The sequence below is a fragment of the Petaurus breviceps genome, unplaced genomic scaffold (assembly GCF_028583685.1).
Source record: "Petaurus breviceps papuanus isolate PSGF00001 unplaced genomic scaffold, PetGlider_PUasm1.0 185, whole genome shotgun sequence".
NCBI classification, from domain to species: domain Eukaryota; kingdom Metazoa; phylum Chordata; class Mammalia; order Diprotodontia; family Petauridae; genus Petaurus; species Petaurus breviceps.
Window position 1 is genome coordinate 39,649,686 of NW_027185797.1, and position 24,355 is coordinate 39,674,040.

A 24,355-nucleotide genomic window follows, 5' to 3' on the forward strand; every position below is an offset into this window, starting at 1 on the left:
AGAAGATGACATGGGCATACCTAGACTTTAGGAAAATCAGTTTGATCAATGACTGGATGATGTATTGGAATGGAGAGAGACTTGAGGCAGGGAGACCAACCAGCAGACTTCTGCAGTCGCTCAGGCATGAGGTAATAGGCACTTGGGTCAACCACCATCAGAGGACAGAAGGAGGTAGTTTGAGATGTGAGACTGGAGGTCTACAGAGAGGGTAGGGCAGGATAGGAAGATTTGAGAATCACCAGCACAGATTTGATCATTGAATCCAGGAGAGCTGTTGAGATCACCAAGGGAGATTGTACTGAAAGAAGAAGAAAGGCTTCAGGACAGACTCTTGGGAGGTATCTACCATTCCTGGATGTGACCCGGGTGAAGATCTAGCAAAGAAGACTTTGAAGAAGCTGTCAGGTTGGAGGAGAACTAGGAGAAAACCAAAAAGAGAAAATCTCAAGAACGAGAGGGTGGTCGACAGCATCACAGACTACAAAACATTCAAGAGGATGAAGACTAAAAAAAAGATTGTTAGAATTAAGAGATAAATGGCAACTTTGGAGAGAACAGTTTCCGTTGAATGAAGAGATTATTGGAAACCAGACTAAAGAGAGTTAAACAGAGGAGAAGAAAAGGAAGTGGAGGCACTGATGGTATTCTCAAGGGTAAGATATGGGTTAATAGCTAGCGGGGGACAGGAAGATCAAATGTGGGTGTTTTGAGGATAGGAGAGGTATGGGTAAGTTTGTAGGTAGCAGGGGAGCAATGGACAGGGAGATATTGAAGATAAATGAAAGGAGAGAGGAGAAGCAATGTTCTAGAGAAGATGAGAAGATGGGATGGAGTGGGATCATTTGGACCTGTTTGGAATTTGCCTTGACAAGGAGAAGGATCACCTCTTCATGTGAGAGAAGGAGGAGATAGTAGCAGAAGATGTCTAAATGATATGAGATAAAGAAGAGGTGATAATTTTGTACGTGTGAAATCCAAGGCAAGATTTCTAGCTGGGGGTTGGGTGGAGGGTAGCATGGGAGCTCTAGAAAATTTGAGAAGGTATGTAAAAGTTTGTTATCCACTGTGGTGAGTAGGATAATGAGTTAATTAGGGGAGTGTAAAAGGATCACCTTATACAATAGTCCAATTGAGATTATGTAACATAAATTTGTAAGTGGAACCAGATTTTATGATTTCTCCAATTCCGTTCAGATGCATGTAAGCATGAATGAAGGCAGCAGATGGTAAGAGTTATCCAAGGCTAGGGCTTGGTAAGGAAGGATCTTAGATGGCTAAGGGGGAAAAGGATTCAAGATAAGAGGACAGGACAGAATTGAACTGGTTCATCAATGAATCAAAATAGGGAAGGAAGGAAATTGTAGCCATTTCACAAATGATAGTCTGGGAAAGAACTGAGGAGTCTAAGGATTAGAGTTCAGAATGAGGATGAAGAACAGGATTAGGAGTTGCAAGGCAGAGGGAGAGGTGCAATGATAATAGATTATGATCAGATAAGGGAATTTCAAAGTTCATGAACATGGACGTGGAACATTTGTGGGTGAAATCCAGTGGGTTGAGGATGATGAGCCAGTGAGAATATCTAGTGTTAAGAGTGAATTGATGGGGGGGTAGTTAGGTGATGCAATGAATAGAGCACTGGCCCTGGAGTCAGGAGGACCTGAGTTCAAATCCAGCCTCAGATACTTAACACTTACTAGCCATGTGAGCTCGAGCAAGTCACTTAACCCGAATTACCCTGCCCCCTCCCCTCCAAAAAGCTAAAAAAAAAAAGAGTAAATTGATATAGCTAATTTCATTTTAAATAACTCATCATTTACTACAATATTCCAATAATACTACAATTACTCCAATATGTACTGCAGGGTTAGTTTACAATAGCTGGTTTTCTTCAGTGCCTTATTTCTACATGTAATTGCTTCAGGGACTTTAGATACTCTAACACCTCTCTTTGCCTTCCTTATCACGTCATAAGTAATGTATGTCCCCTTTTATCTCATGTGAACAGTTGTGTGTTGACAATCACATTTCTCCTTTCTTAAGGAGCAATATTCAACTTCTTTAACAAACTCACCCTTTTTAATGTCACCAGATGCTTTGTAACAAGCAGCCATCTCCTCTTCATTTCATGTAAAAAGTGGTCTATGTTTGTAAGAAATACACACTTCCATCCACTTTCTGGGGGAGTGTGTTTCACTCTGGGGGAATAAACCTCCAGTGACCCTTTCTCTATCTCATTTCCTATCTATTGGAAGTGTAGTTAGTCAATATTCTCAATCAGGACTCATGTGACAGTGAATTTGGTAATAATATTACCAATATTGCCAGTATTATTGGAAATTGAGGAGATGCCCATCAATTGGAAAATAACTGAACAAGCTGTGGTATATAAATATAATATTATTGTGCAATAAGAAATGAACAGGCAGATTTCAGAAAAAACTAGAACTTGTATGAACTGATATAAAGTGAAATGAGCAGAACCAGGAAAACATTGTACACAGTATCAGCAACATTATGTGATGATCAACAATGGAATGATTCGATACTTTTCAGCAATATAAGGACTCACAAAGGAAAATGCTATCCACATCGAGATAAAGAACTAATGAACTCTGAATGCAGATTGAAGCGCATTTTTTCCACTTATTCTATTCTTTTCCATGATCTTTTCCTTGTGATCTGTTTCTTCTTTCACAACTCTTACTAATAAGAAAATATATTTTACATAATTACACATATATAATCCATATCAAATTGCCTACCATTTTAAGAAGAAGGAAGGGGAGGGAGGGAAAGAGGGAGAAAAATTTGGAACTCAAAATCTTGCAAAAATGAACACAAAAACTGTCTTGACATATAATTGGAGGAAAATACTATTTTTAAATTATCCAAAGAGAAAAAAAATAATGTGTGTATATATAATAATATGTGTTTACAAAGGGTCCTGGCAGCTGAGAGAGACAAACATAATGTCTATAACTGAGTGTGCTTAAATTTATATATTGCAGTTTTGATTGCTGTTTTCATTGTGGGTTTTTTTTTTGCATGGGAAGGTGACAAAACAATTTCTTACATAGTTGTTTATGTCCCTCTCTTTATCATTTTTTTTTTTTTTGCTACAACAAAGGTGTTGCTATGGATCTTTTTTTACATGTGGGTTGTTTCTCTCTATTTTAGTTCTTTTAAGTGTATGCCTATAAGACCAAAAAGAAGTTAGCCCATTTATAAAGAATTATACAAAGATCCATAAGTCAAAAGAAATTTCAGCCATTCTAGCCTGGAAATAGATTAGATTGTGATATTGTAGGAGAAATGGTTATCTTTTTAGGGACAGGTAAGCCATTGTGGACTTACATGTTGATTTACATTTTGCACTCTTTGATGTAACAAAATTGCGTGTTTTCTATCAAGCATCATTTTCTGTCAAACATCATGATTGTGATCATTGTCATAATCATTAATATTAATACTACATATTATCATTATTATCAATACTACATGTTATATAATATTGCTATATAACAAAGAATATAACAAAATTTATACTTTAATATATTATGGCAATATATTATGCTAGAATATATCACTTTGTATCATAGTATATAAATATATTATGTAGAAGTATATTAGATTATATCTTAAAGTATATTATGTCATATCGTATTATATATTATTAATTTTTTAAAAAATATCCTTATTGAGAGATGAGATGGGCCAGGCTAGAAACTGAATACCACTGTATCCTTGCCATGTTAGATCTAAGCAAACTTTCTGTGGTCACTGTTCAACTACTTTCAAGTACCTCATCTCATCCCAACATCTCACCTGAACTAACAGGATGGGGGAGTCAAGACTTCCATGAACAAAGACACTGAGATTTTTTAGCCTCAGAAAGAAATGCTGTTGTAAATGTCTGTGTAAACATTGGCTCATGTCAATAAGTCAGATTTATAAAAACAAGACATGCATACCCTTAGAAGGGTAGTTATGAAATGATTCATGCTTATGCCCCTGTCTAGAAGATGAAACTCTCTGACAATAGACTGTGGATTGAGCTCCCTGTCTTGTGCTATGAAAGGCCCCTCTTTCCTGACTTGTTCCCATTGTGCACTCATGACACAGAAGAAGGAACACCACAAGGCAAAGGCAGTAGATGGGGTAGACCACAGGTTTTTGTGAGAAATACCATTAAATCCAACATATGTATTCTTTATTTTATTAATTTATTTTAAACTTAAATATAAAATAAGAAAAGAAAAAAGAAACATTTTATAAACTTAAATACAAAATAAGAAAAGAAAAAAAAGCATTGCCATGTGCAGAGCAGACTTTTATACCCTTGTAGATGCATATGTATTGTTCTCTCTTTAATTCCTTCTCAATGAGAGTAGGGTTCTAGAACTGCCAGCCCTCCTCCCCAATCTAATTCCTCTGTATCAGTTCTTCCTCTTGCGCCTCATTTGTATAAGATAATTGCTTTTTTTTACCTTTTCTTAAACAGTTTTACTTTTTTAAAATCACATCATACTCAGGTCTACCTCCAATCTTTCTTTAAAATTAACCAATTACTAATAAAAATCTTAGACATGCATTTTACATTTTCTCACATAAAAAGTAAACAGTCTGTCCTTATTGATTCCCTTGTAATTGGTCATTGATGATCCAATTCTCTTGGATCTTGCATGTCAAATTTTCTACTAAGTTCAGATATTTTTGCAATGAAATTCTGAAAGTCTGGCAATTAATTGAATGTCTGTGTTTTTTTTTTTCATTCAGAATTATGCTTAACTTTGCTGGGTATGATATTTTCAGCCATAACCCCCATTCTTTTACTCTTTTATACAGAGTGTTTCAAGACCTGTAGTCTTTTAGTGTTGCTGCTGCTAGGTCTTGTATGATTCTAATTGTGGTTTCACCATATTTAAATTGTTTTTTTTTCTTTTGCTCATAATATTTTCTCTTTGAACTGGGGATTTCAAAATTTGACTATGATATTCCTGTAGGTTTTCCTCTGAGGATCTCTTTTAGGTGGTGATCAATGGATTTTTTCTATTTCTACTTTCCCCTCTTATTTTAACACTTCAGGACAATCTTCTTTAATTGTTTCTTGTGTTATTGTGCCAAGATTCTTTGGTTGATATAGCCTTCAGGCAGCCTGATTAGTGTTATGTTTTCTCTTCTTGATTTGTTCTCCAAACCAGTTGTTTTTTCTTAGTACATGTTTCACATTCTCTTCTATTTTTTTATTCTTTATATCTCATTTTATTATTTTTTTATTATTTTTTGGTCTCTTACAGCTGCTGGCTTCCCCTTGCCTAATTCTAATTTTCAAGGAGCTGTTTTCTTCCTTAGGATTCTGGACCTCCTTTTCCAGTTGGTTGACTTTCTTTGCATAATCTTTTTGTTTTTCTTGGATTTTGCTTATGTTTTTTAGATTTTTCTCAGTCTCTTTCATTTGGATTTTTTTTTTTTTTGCCTTTTGGAGGGCAATTGGGGTTAAGTAACTTGCCCAAGGTTGCATGGCTAGTTTTTTTGTGTGGGTGTTAAGTTTCTGAGGCCAGAACCTAACTCAGGTCCTTCTGACTCCAGGGTCAGTGCTTTACTCACTGTGCCACCTAGCTACCCCTCTTTCATTGATTTTTAATGTATTTTTTAAGTTCTATGAATTCTTTTTGGTCAGGTGATAATTTGAGGTTACTCTTTTGGGTAGGAAAAGCTTTTTTTTTTTTTTGCTTCAGTATCATCCTCTGAAGATGAACCCTGGTCTTCTCCTATAAGTGCCCATAGCCAGTGGTATCCCTGCCCCCACTGCTTCTGTACTCATCAAGCATGTGCTGGTTCCTTCTCAGTCAGGGTCACATTTTGGCACCATAACTGGTCTAGAATCTCTTCTCAGCAGAAGTTCCCTCAACCTTCCCCTACTCAGACACCTAAGTGCCCACACTGTCTGGGAAGTGAAAATTCCTGTGCCTGGTTGTAATGGGAATGCAAATTTGGAAGATCTTCCCTGCCCCTAGGCTAAAATGCACCTGAAGCCTGGGGAGGGAGGCTTGTTTTTCAGTAGATACTCCTTGATTGGCCAGTGAGTCAATAAGGTTGTTACATTCTCTGAGACAGGAGAAGGCTATATAAGCCCTGATGTGTAGCTTTCTTTTGGGACTCACTTTGAGAAGTGTTCTGTGATTTGATCTGAATTCTGGGAAGCCGTTGTTGAGAGTCCCCCGGCTTTGAAAAACCCAGAATGTGGAAACCCAGATGTTGACTGGGTATGGATGTAATGGTTGGACAGTTTGGAAATCTGTCTACTTGATGTTTCTGTCTTGATAATTATGCCTGTATACTTTGAGGTTCAGGGTGCTGACCTTTTCTCCTGAACAAGGTAAACGATATATGTCTGACTGATTAAAGTAAGCTTGTTAACCCATTTTGACTTGCTTTCCTTTAACAAAGCAGATCCAAGAACCTGTGGTAGCTGCAAACCCTGAGGACGCTTGGGGTGCTTGCTGCTACACTGGTGCCAAGGCTACCTCCCAACCCAGCTATCCCCAAGGCTCACTGCCTACTGTTTCAGCAGAACTAGGCTGAATGTGTTTATACTTCACATGCACCAAATCTCAGTTATGGGATTTTTCTTCAGATCTTCTCTAGTTGTCCCAGGAGGACCACTGTTCTGCCCCAACTCTTGTTCATTTTTAACACTCTACATTGGTCCTGAGATTCTATTTTGTCTTGTTTGTGGGGAAAATCTGGAGAGTTTGGAATTCTCTGACCTACTCCACCATCTTCCCAGAATCCTGTCTCTGAATGTATTCTTTTTTTTTTTTGGAGGGGGGAAGGCTGGGCAATTGGGGTTAAGTGACTTGCCCAAGGTCACATGACTAGTTCTGTATTAAGTGTCTGAGGCTAGATTTGAACTCAGGTCCTCCTGACTCCAGGGCCTGTACTCTATTCACTGTGCCACCTAGCCACCTCTGTATTCTTTAACAGAATAAAATATCCACACAATTAAGTGGACATATGAGAGGGGTGAGGTAGGGGCTGCTCATCCCTCTTGGTTGCCTTGTCTCTCTAGGCACTCTTGCTCCTGCAACACAGCCCAGTGGGGGGAAAAAACCATACCTTAAGCAAAAATAAGCCTTTAAAATTGGAATTCATTAAACTAACTTAGTGTCCTTGAGTAACATAAATTCCCAAAGTATTATCACAGATTAAATTCCTAAATACTTGCAGAATTCCAATAAATCACAAAATTTATTCTTAATCAGTTTGCATAACTTTCTGCACATGTTCTAATTCTAGATGAAAAATAATATTAGATTTCCCAGTAAGCTAACACAAAAGAGCTCATATCTTTTACTGACTACTTTCTCTGATCACAGAAATTTGCTATAGAAGGAAAAAAGCAGGGACACATGACATTCCAAATATGACAGGATAAAACATCCTTGACTCTGTTTAAATTCATATAGAGTCACATTCTCCAACCATGCAGTATCTGTTCCACCTCATAGCTAGATTCAGGAATATTCAGGTGGACAACATCTCTTTTCAAACAAACACCATGGGTAAACTGAGCCAGGAGGGATCCCATCCCAGATAGAAGCTAAGATTGTCCCTTCTGCTTTTCCCAAATGCAGACTCCTATCTGTTAACAGCACAGGATTACATTCCCTCTGAGTAGCTTGTAGCATTTCTCCCAGATACTGATTTAATGCAAACAACTGTACCCAAATTCAAACTCAAAATTAATTATGGCCCCAAGTGCCTTTTACCTTAAACAGCAATTTTCACCAATCACAGCTTACAGGCAGCTTTTATTTTCATGGAGCTACAATAAGCAATAAAGATTTGCTAGGTCTCTCATATGAAAGGGATTCCATTTAGCACCTTTCTTTCTCAAATGTAAATTTGTCCTGGTGTAAAAGCCAGTTTTTAGAAATTCCTTCTACTTATTTCACATAGACTTGCAACTTCTCAGCAAGCCAGGATCATGGTTTAGGAGATACATATCAAAAACAAGTTCCTTTCCTGTGGCTGATGACCTAGCCTTTACGGAGATTAAAACCACATCCCTATATTTTTTCCAGGGTTTTTCATTTGCTCAATAAGAATTCTACAAAACACATTTCAATTTACCTTGCACAGAGAATCATTCATTTCATCATTAATAATGTGGAAATTATAACGTTAAATCCCTATGTATTTCCATAATAGCCAAAATTTTAAATAAAAAATCAGCAGTACTATTACTACCTGTTTGTAACCAAAATATAATAGCTTTAAATCATCAAATTTTATAACATAAAAACCCAATTCAGATGCAACACAACTCATATTTTTAAAATTTCTGTAACACCATTCTACTTCAAAAATGTTTTGTTTTTTCAAATTTCACTAGCTAAGCAGACTCTTAGAAACACAATACAATCTTAGAAAGATGGCAACCACATAAAAATGAATTTCAAATGACATCATATTACATATCAAATAATTGATCTTATCACTCCTGTCATTCAAAACCCCACTTCAAAGTTAGAGAGATAATAATGTTGTATGTAATACATGCCAGTTATTATATTAAACATTTTACAACCATTATACATTTTTAATCCCATATCACTATTATTTTTCACATTACAAATTCAGGAAACAGGTTAACCAGAGATAAAATACATTTTTGCAACTCAAACAGAGAAGTGTAGGCTTTACCTGGAGCAGAGTCTGGCCTCCCCCTTGATTTTTCTTGGAGGCAGGGCTTAGGAAATGTTCCCCACAGGCCTGAGCCATCTACCTCTCCCTTTCTAACAACTACAAAATGTACAGAGCCTGGGGCTATTTGTGGCTACTGGGCTGGGGTGGACAGAATGTACATGACCTGGGTGATATTTCCAAGCTTTGCCTAGAATGGTGGGCTACAAATTACCCAGAGGCACAGGCTGTTAGATAGGGCTACTGCCAGTGTGTGAGTATTATCCCTACAATTCTCTTGCATTCTCTTCTTTTATCTGATCTGGGATGAGAGGAGTTTAACAAAAATTTCTGGTTGTTAAAGAAAAATTCCCATGCTGAGATACTCCAGGGAGGAAGTAGGGAATGCTGAGTGGGTGGGTGTTTTAATACTACAGTTTCTCCAACAATCCCAATATAATCAGTTTCCAACTTTTTAATGATTACTCTCAGAATCTGCTAAGATGTTTTTAGCTATATCTAACTTTGCATTGTAATTCCAGGTTGGCCAGACAGAAACTACAAGGAAAAATGCCTTTAGAAATCTTTGACTGCCAGTTAGATCTAACGAGATAGCAAACTCATTCACAGAACACACAGAGACATTGACAGACAACTGACAAAATACAAATACAAAGTCCACTTTTAACTACCAAAAGGAAAAGGGTGAATTGGCTATCATTATTCAAGGATTCAAGGGAGCTTAGATTCTGCAACTTTGGCTTGGAGCACCTCCAAGGTCATTGGGGTAGGAGAGCCTTGGTGTCCCTGATGTTTCTGACTTTCCATTACCCTGAGATGGGTCCTACATTCAGATTTCTGATGCCCTGGTCTCTTGCAATAGTTGCAAATCCCAGGTTTGTGGTCCTTTACTATGCCATGGATGGGGTGTGGGTTTGGAATGGGAGTTGTTTGAAGCTCCCCTTTTGCTTCAAGATCCTCCTCAGCCTCTGTTGCTAGCATTTTGGCAAACTGGGAGGTAAACTCAGCTATTGTCTGCAGGAAATTTTTAAGGTAAAGGGGGGATTATCAGGTACTGGGGAAGGAAGGGCTGATGCTGAAGCAACTTTGCAAGCTAGAAACAAAGAGGCTGCTGACTTTTGCTCTTGCTCAGCCATCTCAGTGAAACAACTATGCATATAAGAAGCTAGGGTCTTTCAAGCCAGATTTCTAATTTAGTATTGGGATGGCCCGTGGTTAAATTATCTCCAGAGGGGATCTAGTTAATTACAGAGAGATTCCAGGTCCTAAATTCCTTCAGAGGGGATCTAGTTAGTACAGAGATATCCCAGGTCCCAAGGCTAGCTTAAGGGAATTGCAAACTGCAACCAAAATAGCGGGAGTCCATTGAAAGCTGGGAATAGAGGAAAACTCACCTGACCCCATCAAAGGTGTGACATCAGGAAAAAATGAATCCTGAGGTGCCTTAGGGTCAGCAGCCATTGGTGGGGTAGGGTATCATCACCTCTAGTCCTCAGTTTCTCCATCTGCACACCACCATAACTATCGCTATTAAAGAATTGGTTAAGGAGACAAACGAATAGTGATATACAGTTACAGAATTTATTCCCCAAAGCTAACAACAATTTATACAAGGAGTGCAGGACTAGAGTCCTGACTGAGGAACAGATGAATCAAAAGACTTTCATACATTTTAGAACCATCCCAATTCAGGATGACCATGTCAAAAAACTTTATGACTTCCATTTGTTACAGAAAGAAGAGTTCCTTGGTTGATAACAAATGGAGCAGGGTCTATTTACGTTTTATGGTCTCAGAATGTCTATTTTCCTTTCATGTGGAGTAAGTCCCAAGATAAGGGGAATATTACCTCTGGTCTTTGAAGTTGCTGACACAGAGAAAGGCATTTTTAAATAAATCAAAGCAGTTTGATTAATTCAGACTTTGGCCAAAATATGATATTTAATGATTATCAGAATGTATACCAGTAGGAGGGAAGGAAGCACTAGACAGAAACTGAACAATTTGGAGCAAAGGAGTAACATGACCAAATCTCTGTTTGAGACTGATTGCTATGGTATTGATATGAAGGACAAACTGGAGAGGAGATCCCTCCCACACCCTCCCCTGAAGAGAGAAACAGTGAGGACAGAAGGATAGTGGCCACTTCAGGAGATATTTTCCTATAGGCGAGAGGAGAAGTTTTCATGAGTAGAAAGAGTTAAGAGACATGAAAGAAGACCCTATTGATTCCATAGCATTTCAACAAAATAATAATAATAAATAGTTTTTATTGATGTCTTTTGTTTCTTTACATAGCCATAGTTTCCCCTAGAGTTTCCCCCAGTGTCTCTTCCACCACTCTGAGAGAGCTCCATATGACAATAACAAATGGCATTTTTTTAAAAAGAAGGAAAAAGCAAAAATTTTAACAAAATTTGATAGATATATCAAAAAAGTTTGAAAATGTGCAACATCTGTGGACCTGCCACTTCTGCAAAGGGATGGGTTAGAAGTCTTCCTCATCTCTCTTAATTTGAGTCCTTTTTTATTTTTATAATTTTTTTAACATTCACTGTTCATTTTTTGGAGCTGTGTGTGGTTATTCTTTATATTTACATTGTTGTAGTCCTGGCGAATATTGTTTCCTTGACTCTGCTGACTTCATTCTACATCAGTTCATGTAGTTCTTCCCATGCTTCTCTGTAGTCATCATATATTCATTATTTCTTACAGCACAGTCATATTCCATTAGATTCATGCATCACATTTTGTTAAGTCATTTCCCCACCAATGGGCAGCAATTTTGTTTTAAATTTTTGCTATCACAAAAAAAAAAATGCTGCCAGAAATACTTTGGTGTATGTGGTGACTTTCTTCTTATCATTGGCTTCTTTTTTTTTGGAGGGGTACTTGGGGTTAAGTGACTTGCCCAAGGTCACACAGCCAGTTTTTGTGTTGTGTCTGGGGCTGGATTTGAACTCAGTTCCTCCTGACTTCAGGGCCAGTGCTCTGTTCACTGCACCACCTAGCCACCCCTCAGTGGCTTATTTAGGGTATAAGTTTGATAATGGAATCTTTGGATCAAGGGTATGGACATTCCAGTCACTTTTTATTTGCATAATTCCACGTTGCTTTCCAAAATGTTTGTGCCAATTCACAGCTCCACCAGCAAAGCACCAGTGTGGTTATTTTCTGGCAACTCCTTCAAAATTCACCATTCCCATTTTTTGCCATCTTGCCTATTTGCAGGTGTGACATAAAACCTCAGAGTTGTTTGGTTTGCATTACTTTTATTATAAGTGATTTGGAGCATTCTTCTATGTGATTGTTAATTCTTTGCAATTCTTCTTTTGAGAATGATTTGTTAATATCCTTTGACCACTTATCTATTGAGGAGTGACTTTTGGTTTTATATCTACATATATATCTATATATTTAAATATGTGTAAGTACATATTATATACAAATGTATTTGTATGTGTGTATATACATACACACACACACACATATATATCTGTTAATTGTTTATGTATCTTGGATACCAAATCCTTATCAGTGAAATCTGATCTAAAATTTTTTCCCATTCAATTAATTCCCTTCTTATGCTAGCTACATTCATTTTGTCTATGCATAATAATAATAGCTAGCATTTATGTGGTGCTTTAAGGTTTGTAAGGTGTTCAACAAAGAATAATAATTAACATATAGCACTGATCATGTACCAGACACTGTGCTAAGTTCTTTGAAGTGATTATATTATTCAAGCTTCACAACAACCCTGGGTAATAGGTGCTGTTATTATACCCATTTTATGGATGAAGGAACTGAGGGAAATCGAAGTTAAATGACTTGCTCAGAGTTGCACATCTAGTAAGTGTCTGAGCCTGAATTTGAACTCAGATCTTCCTGCCTCCAATTCCAACACTCTAGCCACTGTACCACCTAGCTGCATAAGCATAAACTTTTCAGTTTTATGTAATTAAAGATATTTATTTTATCTTTTGTAATTGCCCATATCTTTTGTTTTGTTAAGAATGCATCTCCTGCCTTTAGCTATAAGATGTGCTTCTCTTCTCATTACAGTAGGATCTTTAATATTAATGTTGTGTATACACTCAGAGTTTATTGTAAAAAGATGATCTAAGGTGTTAGTTTAAGCCTTAATTTTTACTGAAATGCTTTCTACTTTTTCCAACAGTCTTTTTAACAAACAGAGAATTCTTTCCTAATTAATTTGTGTTTTAAAGATCATTGGTCTTCTCATACTGAATCTCCATTGTATAGGACAAGAGTATTGGTCCAAAACTAATTGTTTAACTAGAAGACATCTACCAAGAGTTGTTTGGAAACTGCAGAACCCAGACAAAATTCAAAATGCCTAATCATTACTCCTGTAAACTGCTTTGTGAGGTTTAAATATCATCCCCCCTACAGCATGTTGCAATAGTAGTTATACATAAAGTTAATGGATCTTGTTTTAAGACATTATGTTAATGTGCTCCATGAGTCTTTTGTAAAACTTTCATTTTTTCATGTGTAGAAAAACAAATGCTTGTCCCATACATAAGTCATTTTGCAAATCAAGTGTCCTATCCCCTTTGGGGATAATCTGGACATAAACCATAACTGAAGCTATGATTAAATTTGTTCCTTGAGATTATATAGATTATATAAACTAAAAAGTGTGAGGAAAAGTAGTCTAGCCACTTCCTCTCATTAGAGACCAGGCTCCCTCATGGCTGAGCCTAGTCCAAACCACCTGGATCCAGAGTAGAGGGGCCTTTGGTGGGCTAGGGAATGGCCCAGCACTTCAACCTGCAAGGACCATAGAATTGTCCAGCCAGAAGGGACCTGATGATTGTCTCCCTTTTAGCTCAGCAGAAACAAAGATAGAACTGTTCAGACTAAATTTTTCCTTAGAAACTATATAAAGAGAAAGAAGATGGGAAGATAATATATTAGTGAAGCAGTCTAGTTCCCAGAATGCAGATTCTTTGCCTAAAATCCAATCAATAGGTCCCTGGACTGCCCAGGAACATGCATAACAAGTTTCTTTTCTCTTTTGTAAGTTTTAATACCCCTGGTCCCTTGGAAGCCTCAAACCTGACTGAGGTTTTTTCTCTCTTGCCCCTGGTCTCTTTCTCCCCTGAGAGCTGCCAGTGAATCTCACCTTAATTAAGGGATACAGTCAGGTTGTGACATCATCTCTAGGGACTCCTCCCACCTTCCTTGGTTTGAGGCTTGCTCGTGACATCAAAGCTGTCATAAACAGCCACTCCAGAAGCATCCAGTGCCTGGAGATAGAAACAGGAGATATCACTAACTTCAGGGGGGAAAAGGCTAGGTGAAAGCTGGGAAGGGCTCCTTTCTGCCACATTCATTATCTCACTTCCTCCATCCCAGCCCTATTCCTGGACTCTATCATCAACTAGAAACTCATCCCCAATCAGCATTTTTTGCTTCTCGTTGAATCAAAAATGAAACCTGCCCCCTCTCCTGTGCATATACCTGGTAGACATTTTCTGGGGCTGCAGCAGAGGAGGTGGGTGTGGGACTCAGGCCCTATAGAGAGGGAAAAATCAGTCAGTCACAGTCTTGTAGATATTAGAGTTCAAAAGGATATTAGGAAGATGGAGGAGGAGAGGCAGGAACTCAGCTAAACTCTCCAGACATTCCCCTATGACAAAAATTGCTGGGGAAACTGGAAATCACTTTGGCAGAAACTAGATATAGACCAGTATCTCACACTGTATACCAAGATCAGGTCAAATTGAGTTCATGATTTAGACATAAAGAATGATATCATAAGCAAATTAGGGGAGCATGGAAAGTTTTACCTGCCAGATCTGTGGATAAGGGAAGAATTTATGACCAAACGAGATAGAGAACATTACAAAATGTAAAATGAATAATATTGATTACATTCAAAAGGTTTTGAACAAACAGTATCAATGGAGTCAAGATTAGAAGGAAAGCATGAAGCTGGGGGAAATGCTTTGCAGCAAGCATCTCTGATAAATTTCCCAAATACATAGAGAACTAATTTAAATTTATAAGAATAAGAGTCATTCCCCAATTAACAAATAGTCAAAGGACATGAACAGGCAATAGAACAGGAAATAAGTGCTATCTATAGTCATATTAAAAAATGCTCTAAATCACTGTTTATTAAAGAAATGCAAATTAAAACTCTGAGGTACCACCTCACACCTATTAGACTGGTTAATATTACACAGAAGAAAGATGACAAATGTGGGCAGGGATGTGGAAAAATAGGGACACCAATGCAGTGCTGGTGGAATTGTGAGCTGATCTAACCATTCTGGAGACCAATTTGCCCAAAGGGCTCTAAAATTGTTTGTACTCTTTGATCCAGTAATACCACTTGCTGTCATTCAGTTGTTTTCAGTTTTCTTTCTCTTTGTGACCCCTTTTTGGGATTTTTTTGGCAAAGATACTGGAACGGCTTATCATTTCCTATTCTAGCTCATTTTATATATGAGGAAACTGAAGCAAAGAGGGTTAAGTGATTTGCCCAGTGTCACACAGCTAGTAGATTTTTGAGACCAGATTTGAACTCAAATCTGACTCCAGACCTGGAACTCTATCCATTGCTCCACTTAACTGTCCCAGCCATACCAATAGTAGGTCTACATCCCAGAGAAATCAAAGAAAAGGAAAATGGCCTCTCTGTACAAAAATATTTATAGCAGCTCTTTTCATTGTGGCAAAGAATTAGAAAATAAAGGGATGTTCATCAATTGGGGGATGATTGAACAAGTTATGGTATATAACTGTTATTGAATACTATTGTATTCAAGACAGAAAAACCTGGAAAGATTTACATGAGTGAATGCAAGGTGAAGTGAACAGAACCATGACAACATTGTGCACAGTGACAGCAACATTGCATGATAAACTGTGAATGACTTAGCTATTCTGACCAATACAATTCTAATCCAAGACAATTCTGAATGTCTCATGATGAAAAATGCTATCTGCCTCTGGAGAAAGAACTGATGGAGTCTAAATGCAGATAAAGTATACTATTTTCACATTCTTTATTTTTCTTGAATTTTGGAGGAGGGGGACAACATGGCTAACATGGAAGTATTTGCATGATTTCAAATGTATAATTGATATCACATTTCTTGTATTCACAATAGGGGGAGCAGAGGAAAGGGAGGGAGAGAATTCAGAACCCAATTTTTTTTAAATGAATGTTAAAAACAAATAAAAAAAAACCTTTACCACCTGACCCCAACCTGTCTTTCTAGTCTTATTGGACATTATTCTTCTTCCTGTACCCTGTAATCCAGCCACATTGTCCTCGTCTCTTGTCCTCACATATGACATGGTACTTCCTGCCTCCAAACCTTTACAAAGGTCATTCTCTATTCCTAGAATTAACCTCCTTCTTACCTCTGCCTCAGGGAGTTTCACTCTTCCTTTAAGGCACCAATTAAAAATAATTTTCATGAAACCTTTCCTGATCTCCCAATTGCTAGTGCTCTCCTCTCAAACTCCTGGTTTTTAATTATTTTATGCATATGTACATAAGTATTAACTATATTTATACCATATATATTTTTTCTGTGTAATTCTCTCCCCATTAGAATGTAAGCTCATTGTTTCATTTTTGCACTTTTATCCTTGACACCAAGTAAAATACCTGACACACAACAGTCACTTATTAAATACTTGTCCATTGATTAATGGCAAAATTCCTAAGGGATAGAACTCTGAGAACCTGGAGCCAGTGTTCACCTAAGCAGTTACAACCATGAGTTCATCTGGATACTCTTTCAATGCTCCCCAGTTCCCAGTCATAATTCATTGAGAGTCTAACCAAGTATTTCTTTTCCACTCAAATGGGAGACAGCTTAAAATACTCAACTTCTGGATTACCCTTCCTTCCTGCCACATGGGAGAATTAAGTGAGAGAAAATGGAAGCCCAACTTTAAAGTGATGTTTTACCTTGGGGATTGGAATTGAGAAGTGTTTGGAATGTTTACATTCTATGACACAAATCCCCAATGCCTTCAGATCTTACTAGTCTAAAGTGCTTATTTAAGGATGAAAAGAAAGAATATTAGAACATAGAATGCAGATCTGGGAATGACCTTAGAATATGGAATGTCTGAACTAGGAGGGACATTAGAACATGGAACATCAGATCCCCAAGGGCTTTTAGAGGTGTCAGAATCTCAGACTTTAGGGGATCTCAGAAGTCATCTAGTCCAAAACCCAAAAGAACAAAAATCCACTTTCCCACACCCCTGACAAGGGGTCTCCCATCATTTGCTCTTTAAATTAGTATCTCCATTACCTCTCAGTGCAGCCTGTTCTATTTTCAAATACATCCTGCTGTTAATAAGTTTTTATTTCCATTTAACCTAAATTGTCCTATCTGTACCTTCCCCCCTGTACCCTCCCAAAGTTCTTTCTTGGGACAAGCATTTGACTATACTTAAAACCCCAGAAGATCATAACCATGTTCCTCTCTAAGTCTTTTCTCTTCTCCCCATTGACCAGCATCAGATGTTTCCATGGATCCTCATGGGGCATGATCTTGGGATTACCTTTTTTCCATCAGCAGCATTCTTCAGAAATCATCCCATCCAACTTTTAAGACCATCAAAGTGCTTAGGGCTCAGAGCCTAGGACTATGTCCAGTTCTGGGTGAAGGGCTCCCTCCCCATCCTCTTCTAAGTAACCAAAAAAACCAGTGACCATGATTAAAAGAGACCCTCTGTCCCTACCTGTGCAGAACGACTTGAGTCTTGCAGCGAGTAAATATTTTCCAGAACCTGGCCTAGAGAGAGAGAGAAACCAAGATCGTAGGTCTTCTTGGTGTTTCCTGAGCCTGAATTTTATGAGAAATTGATTTTTCTTGAGGGGAGGAGAAAAGATGAGGAATTCTCTCCTTTGCATTTCCCCCATAGATATAACTACAAATGCCAATGCAAACATATGTACATGTGTTGTTGTTCAGTCATGTCCAACTCTTTGTGACCCCATTTGAGGTTTTCTTGGAAAAGAAGCTAGAGTTGTTTACCATTTCCTTCTCCAGCTCGCTTTACAGATGAGGAAATTTAGGCAAACAGGGTTAAGTGACTTGCCCAAGGTCACACAGCTAGTTTGTGTCTGAGGCCAGATTTGAATTCAGGTCTTCCCAACTCCAGGCCCAGTGCTCTATCCTCTGAGCCATTTACCTGCCTACATATACATATACAAATATGTGTGTGTGTGTGTGTGTGTGTGTGTGTGTGTGTGTGTGGTGTTTGGTGTGAAATGGTGGCCTTTTCTAGTGCAAGAAGGGAGGGAGATAGTTTGAAACTTAAAAGGCAACAAAAAAAACGAGTTTAATTTAATTTTTAAAAATACATGGAAGGGGGCAGCTAGATGGTGCAGTGAGTAGAGCGCTGGCCCTGGAGTCAGGAGGACCTGGGTTCGGATCCGGCCTCAGACACTTGACACATACACACAAAAACTATCCGTGTGACCTTGGGCAAATCACTTAACCCAAATTGCCCTATCCTCCCCCCTCCAAAAAGCAACCCCCCCAAAAAAAATACATGGAAGACAGCAGAAAGAAAGTCTAAAGAGGGCCCAGACAGGCAGGGCAGCCTTAGAAATGTGACAATTTGATATATTTAGTGTAAAAAATAACAATAAAAAGAGATTATGACACTAGTGTCTAAAGAAGGACTTGTCTCTATTTCCTAAGTAAACATAGAATATGTCAATCATATTTTTAAAAATGAAATCACAAATTTGTAAAACTGAAACAATAAAACACCAACAGAAAAGTTCAGGGACCACAGGGTACCCAGAGTCACACACTTTTTAGAATGCTGCTAGACCTTAAGTGCTGATCCTCTAAATGTGAGATCCTTGGCCAATGACCAATAAGTGGGTAGATCAATGAATGATTATTGAATTAAATTGAATGCTATTGGAAGAATTGGATTATTGACAGAATTGGAATTGCATATGTTGGAAGAATTGGAAGAAATGGAATTGTTTCAATGTTAATGTTCTTACTATCTATGATGTCTCTTACTGCCTTACCATCAATGAAACCAGAAGATGAGGAAGCTAGAACTAAATACAGTTATCCCTTCTACATCACAGGGGTCAAGGGAACAGAACTCTGGAATCTGGATCTGGAAAATCCACATAAAATTTTTTGGTCTTCCCTTCATACCAGAGAAAAAGTCTGAATTTTTTCTTTATATTTTATATGATGTTTACAGTATCTTATTGTAAAATTTGGGTTGATATTAGACTATACATATATTTTATGCATTTCTGAGTTTCTAAACTTTTTCTGTGTCATTTTCAGGCCTTCATATGTCATCTGCAACTTCCACAAAACTCCCAAAAAAAATCCTATTTAATATCTTATGCCAACCTACCATATATTGAAGCCACAATAGGGAAAGTCTCGACGTGGAAGGGATAATCATAGAATTATTGTGGGACCTCTTTGGAGAGGCAAATAAAGGCAGTCAGATTACTCCAACATACACAGGCACTGGTCCTGGAATCAGAAAGACCTGAATTCCAGTCTATCCTGAGACACTTACCAGCTGTCTAACTCTGGGCAAGTCTCTTAACCTCAGTCTATCTCAGTTCCCTTATTTGCAAATTTGAACAATAATAGCAACTCCATCCTAGGGTTGGTATAGGGACAGAAAATGATGAGCTCTTATTAAATGACCTGGAGAAGGGATTTCATTCCAAGACATTGAGAAATATCACTGTCTGGGAAACTACGTGGTCATCTCCTACTCTCATGATGAACATCTTTAAAGTGACACCAGGGAGATCATGATGTTTCACGTTCCATTGTCTGCTTGAGGCAAATAGAGAAGATATCCTATCAAGAACTCAGTAAGACTCTCCAACAGAAAGAAACATATACCTTCCCACTCAGTGACTTCAATGCAAACTGTGGTGAGTTTAGGGTAGGAAAACATGTTTCATGAGGAAAGAATCAAGAGATTCTACAGACTTATGGCCTATGCAGAGAGCATGACTTCTTTCTTCTGGAAGAATGACAGAATGTTCTGGGCATGACAAGAAAGAACCAAATTGTATCCATTAAAAAAATTGCTTTATTCTAATAGAAAAGAAATGACCGGTATCCAATGTGAGAGTTATTTGTAAATCATCTGCCTGTAGACAGTTAGAACAACAACTTCTTAAGTGCAAAATCATTACCAAAGTATAATAAATATTAGCTAACATTTGTATAAGCTTTTTAAGGTTTGCAGAGCATTTTGCAAATATGAACTCATTTGGTCCTCACAAGAATCCTAAAGAGGGGTGCTATCATAATACCCATTTTACAGATGAGAATCTGACCTCGGTGTTATTATAATTCCCATTTTAGAGATTAAGTTGAGTGTCTTGTCCAGGGTTGCACAGATAGTGTCTGATTCAAACTCAAGTCCTCCTGATTCCAACACTGATATTCTACCTACTGCACAATGTAAGAAGAGATAGTGAGCAATAAAGACAACTATAATATGACCTATTTAAAGTAACTATTGAGGTTGGAACCTGGAAAGTGGATAAAGGAACAGACATTACCACAAAGAGTCTTCAAATCCTAAGAAAGTTGAACCAATGTAAATCAATCATCATAATGAGGAGACCAAAAGATCTTTGAAACTCTCCTGATCATCAAAGATTTAAAAAGAGATGTAGAACTATCAGTTGTCAAGGAATTTTTCCTTAAAAAAAAACAGAAGTGGGGTTCAATGGGGCCAATTCTGATAGGTTGTTCCTGAATAACTGTTGACAAGAGTCACTGCATGGGAAAGATCTCTGAGAAGTTGTACAGGTCAAGAAATGAGGAAGTAATACCTGATGAGGAGGAAACTGAGATCTGGAATGGGACCCAAAGTCACAGAGTCAGAACCAGACACAGATCTCAGACTCCTCAGTTCATATTTGCTCTAGGGAATCACTTTGCCTCGTAGTGGCCATACTCACTAGGTTTCTGAGTTGGATGAGTCTTCCCTCCTGGTCCAGGGTCTCCCAGCATGCCTTGTGAGGCTCTGAAAAAGCAAGAAAGAGAGCCATGAGCAGTCTTCCTCCATGGAGTCACCAAGCCTGAGCATTAAGTGCAAGGGAGGTCAGCTAGGTGGTGCCGTGGATAGAGTACTGGGCCTACAGTTGGGAAGCCCTAAGTTCAAATCCAACCTCAGACCTTTACTAGCCATGTAACCTCAGACAAATCACTTCACCTCAGTTTCCTCATTTGTAAAATGGGCATAATAATAGCACCTACCTCCCAGGGTTATTGTGAGGCTAATTGAGATCATAATTGGAAAGCACTTAGATATAGTAAGCACAATATAAATGATAGCTATTACTATCATTACTATTGTATTCAAACTATCCAAAGGTTCTGGGGAGGGAGTGATACTGCCCTGTCACTTAGATGTTCGACTTCTTCTTCTTGGACTTAGAGAGCAGAACAAGAGGAAATGGGAAGCAGTTACAATGAAGTAGATTTAGGCTCCATGCAAGGGGAGCCATTAGCGAGGAGAGGGAACCTGCTGTCTCAGAAAAAAAAAAAACTCACCTAGCTTCCCTTCAAAATTCTCCCTGATTGGAGTGAAAATAACTGTAGGAGTAAGTTTCAAAGGCTAGGGGATGGAGGCAGGTGTAGCAGGAGATGATGGACAGTCCTGGTTTCTCCCCGGTTTCGGGGAGACAGATCAAGGGAAACTCCACCCTACCCGCCAGTCTTTCTGAAGAACAGGAAATAGATGAGGGCCCCAATGAGAGCCACCCCAATCAGGATTCCAATCACAATGCCAGCAATGGCCCCTCCTCTGGAATTCGAATCTGTTGTGGAAAGAGAAAAAGATCTCTAAGGGCTTTGGAGGACAGAAGTGGGAGATCCAAGGACACGAACCAAGACCTCGCCTGTGTTCCTGAGTTACATTGAAGTTCCCTTGGCAGGGAGACTCAGATGGGGAAGTGTCTGGCAAACAATCTGGGATTTCTGGATACAAAGCCATCACATCAATCTCTCTGGGCCTGTATTAAGCAGAACCATTTCAGGGGCTCCAGGCTCAGCCTATCTCTTCCCAGGGACTGAAGGCATTGGTGGTACCATAGGAACAGCTTTGAGGCAGGTGTGAGGCAAAGCAGACCTTGTTCAAGGCACTCTCTGAACTGAACCCTGTGGTGTTTCTCTGAAGCTACGCCTGGGGGCTGTCATCTGCACCTTCCTACACACTCCTAGGAAATAGATATCCTGATCCCCTGTGAGCCCTGCAGGGAGAGGGAAGACCTTTTTAGATTCTTTGCTCTTTAGTGCCTGGGACGGGGTATTCCCCCAGGGCACAAACCTCAGGGCTCATTCCCACATCCCACACTCAGAGCCACAGAAAAGGGAAGTGTGTAGATTCCCACCCCCATCTCACCTCTGTAACCCATTCCCAGGCAAATCTGGGTTTGGGAGTTCTTGCTTCCCAGGTCTTCTCTCCCCAGCCCTGTTCTCCTTGGGAGGTGTCTCACCCCCAGATGGAAGGAGAATATTGGAGGAATGGTCTTAATGGTGGCTAGGGAAGGAGAGAACTTACCATAGACTTCCAGATGTGCCTTTAGAAAAGATAATTGATAGTTTCCAGGAACATCAACTATAGAAAAAATCTCCACTATGTATTCATCACTGTCACTAAGGGTGAGGTTGGTGATGAGCAGAGAGCCATTGGGGAACACAGTCTCTCGACCACTGACAGGTGTCTGCTGTCTTGTCTGATCATCGTAGGCTGCAATCCTGTTGGATTCATCTGTCGTCTTTCTGAACCAAGTGTATCTTCCAGATTCCTTTGAGAGCCCCACAATGGACAAGGTGATGTTGCCCCCCACCGTCCCATAGAGTGGGCTGAGCTTCACTCTCATTTTAGGAGATTGGGTAGAGGCCGACTGGATCCAGGTGCTAAGGACAGCAGCTGAAACCAGAGGAAGGAGGGATAGGTCAGCATGTCTGCCAAGGACCCGGGTGGCTCTAAGAGGGGGCACAGGGGCTGCTAAGCCTGACCTAAGTCTGCTGGGTGTTCAGTGTGGCACGTTTCAATGGAGCATATGTTTATATCTCTGTCCTCAGGACTGCAGAGTCTGAGAGTTTTCTCATCTATTGTCTGATGTCTCTAGGTGCTGAGGCAGTTATACCAGTGTATAACCAGTGTATAAAGGGATGTTGCTGAGGTTAAAGATTAGATCAGAGATCACAGGATTCAGAGCAGGACAGAGCCCCACAGATTCCTAAGTCCAGTGCATTTATTTCTGCAGGTGAGGAAACTGAGGCCTGAGGGAATTACCTGGCATGCCTAAGCCAGTAACAAGTAGAAATATGATTGTAGCTCTGATCATCTGACTTGAAGCCTAATTAATGCCTCTTCCAATGCACCATGCACACTTTTAAAGCTTATAGAGCACATTAACAATCCTTTGAGGGAGACTGCAAAGAGGATTGTGCCTATTTAATAGAGGAAAGAGAAGCCCAAAGAATGTGGGTGACTGGCCCACAGTCACACACTCAGTAAATGCCAGAGCTGGATCCCAGCCATGCCCAAGCCTCCTCCCTTTGCGTCTCCAAAGTGTCCTCAGCTCCAGGATGTTGTCTGGGGGTCTCGGGGCATGGACTGTGCCGTTTTCCCTCTGTTCCTAAGAGAAGACTCCCATTAGCTGGCTCTGCAGAGGTTGTCTCTGGACAGACTCCTCCAGGTCCTTGGGCTGATTCACCTATCTGGGTGGAATCCCCCAGGCTCTATTGCTTTTTCCCTCTCATTCCCTTCCCCATCTCCCCAGCAGAGCCAGTGTCTCACCTGTGATCAGGAGCCCCTTCCAGGGGCTGCCCCCACTGTACAGACCTTCTGAGGGGCTCTCCATCAGTCTGTGCCACCTACAAGGCGTGACCACCTCTGTCCCTCCCAGGAAGCTCTACCTTGCCCTCTTCCATGTATGGAGCCCAAGTGCAGACCCTGGAGGTAGTCTCCAGGTTCAGGGCTGTGCCTGCATGCAACCCAGAGCTGTCTGTCTCTGCTTGTTTCTCCTTCTCTCGAGGATTAAGCCCTCTCAGGCAGGAACTGAGCCTCTGACTCTCCTTCCCTCTCTTCTCCTCTCAGCTACTGTGGTTTCCTGCCTCCCCATGGAGCCCCTCCCTGTCCAGTGGGCTTTGCACTTTGCACCATTTCCTCCATGAGGCCTTTCCAGCCCTCCCCCACGCCAACCTTGGCTGCTAACCTTCCCTCTTTCTTTAAATTTCTTTGCATTCTTTTATATGTTCCATGCATTTACTTGCCTGCATGTAGGTTGTGCCTCCACAGCAGAATATAAGCTCCCAGAGGGCAGGCAGGGATTTGTTATCTTTGGGTCCCTGCTGAGTTCCTGCCATACAGCTCACAGGTGCTGCGATTCAGAAGAGGATTCCCTCTTCCTCTATCCAGTTAACCTCCAGTTTCAGGTTTGCACCTTCATCTTCTGAAGCGAATGGAAGTGGGGAGCCAAGCGGTGGCGTGCGACTGGGCAGGGTCCTCAATGTGGGCTTGGAAGCAGCGTCTTCCTCTTTCGACACCCTAACTGCCGCTGACCACAATCAACCTAATCCAGCATCCTTTTGGTTAG

The 24,355-nt window shown here is 39.6% G+C and overlaps 2 protein-coding genes across 2 annotated transcripts in view; one reads left to right on the forward strand and one right to left on the reverse strand.

Moving 5' to 3' along the window:
* Nucleotides 1-24,355, forward strand: part of LOC138161923 (carcinoembryonic antigen-related cell adhesion molecule 1-like) — a 332,874-nt gene that overhangs the window by 78,870 nt on the left and 229,649 nt on the right. The gene's annotated exons all lie outside the window — the stretch shown is intronic.
* Nucleotides 10,966-23,806, reverse strand: LOC138161929 (carcinoembryonic antigen-related cell adhesion molecule 4-like). Its single transcript, XM_069089018.1, has 8 exons — nucleotides 23,557-23,806; nucleotides 22,309-22,680; nucleotides 21,457-21,565; nucleotides 20,705-20,769; nucleotides 17,461-17,513; nucleotides 14,206-14,259; nucleotides 13,868-13,991; nucleotides 10,966-11,936 (listed from the first exon to the last, which is right to left on the reverse strand). Exons 1-7 carry the CDS (start codon nucleotides 23,618-23,620, stop codon nucleotides 13,905-13,907), a joined length of 804 nt encoding a protein of 267 aa, XP_068945119.1. The 5' UTR covers nucleotides 23,621-23,806; the 3' UTR covers nucleotides 10,966-11,936; nucleotides 13,868-13,904.